At 65.7% G+C, this 303-nt stretch overlaps 1 protein-coding gene across 1 annotated transcript in view; it reads left to right on the forward strand.

Annotated features, from left to right (window-relative positions):
• The window catches only part of LOC104495962 (cadherin-related family member 2-like), a gene marked incomplete at its 3' end in the record, with an annotated part of 9172 nt that overhangs the window by 8371 nt on the left and 498 nt on the right, over window positions 1–303 (forward strand). The window contains exons 24-25 of the mRNA XM_010139016.1: window positions 9–83; window positions 202–277. Coding sequence (XP_010137318.1) covers window positions 9–83; window positions 202–277 — 151 coding nt within the window. The remainder of the gene's footprint in view (window positions 1–8; window positions 84–201; window positions 278–303) is intronic.

The raw sequence follows: 303 nt of genomic DNA on the forward strand, positions 1-303 counted from the left end.
TGCCTGTGGGCGTGCACCCCGGAACCGAGGGCAGGCGTCTGGGTGGTGCCCATCCAGTCCATAGAGGACAGCCGTGCCTCCCAGTGAGTGGGGCTGTGCAGGTGGTGGGGAAGGGGCCGTGGCGGTGACATCGGAGCAGGTCACCCTAGGGCAGGACTCTGTGCCCTGCACCCCGCTCACCCCATCTCTTTGGTCCCACAGGGCAGAAGCCAAGTCTGTAATGGAGGCGTACTTTGTCTACAGCAACGGCACTGCGCTGGACGTCAAACAGCTGAGAGTGGGCGTGACGGGGGGGGGGCACCG

Source organism: Buceros rhinoceros, unplaced genomic scaffold, assembly GCF_000710305.1.
Source record: "Buceros rhinoceros silvestris isolate BGI_N320 unplaced genomic scaffold, ASM71030v1 scaffold23116, whole genome shotgun sequence".
Classification (NCBI taxonomy): domain Eukaryota; kingdom Metazoa; phylum Chordata; class Aves; order Bucerotiformes; family Bucerotidae; genus Buceros; species Buceros rhinoceros.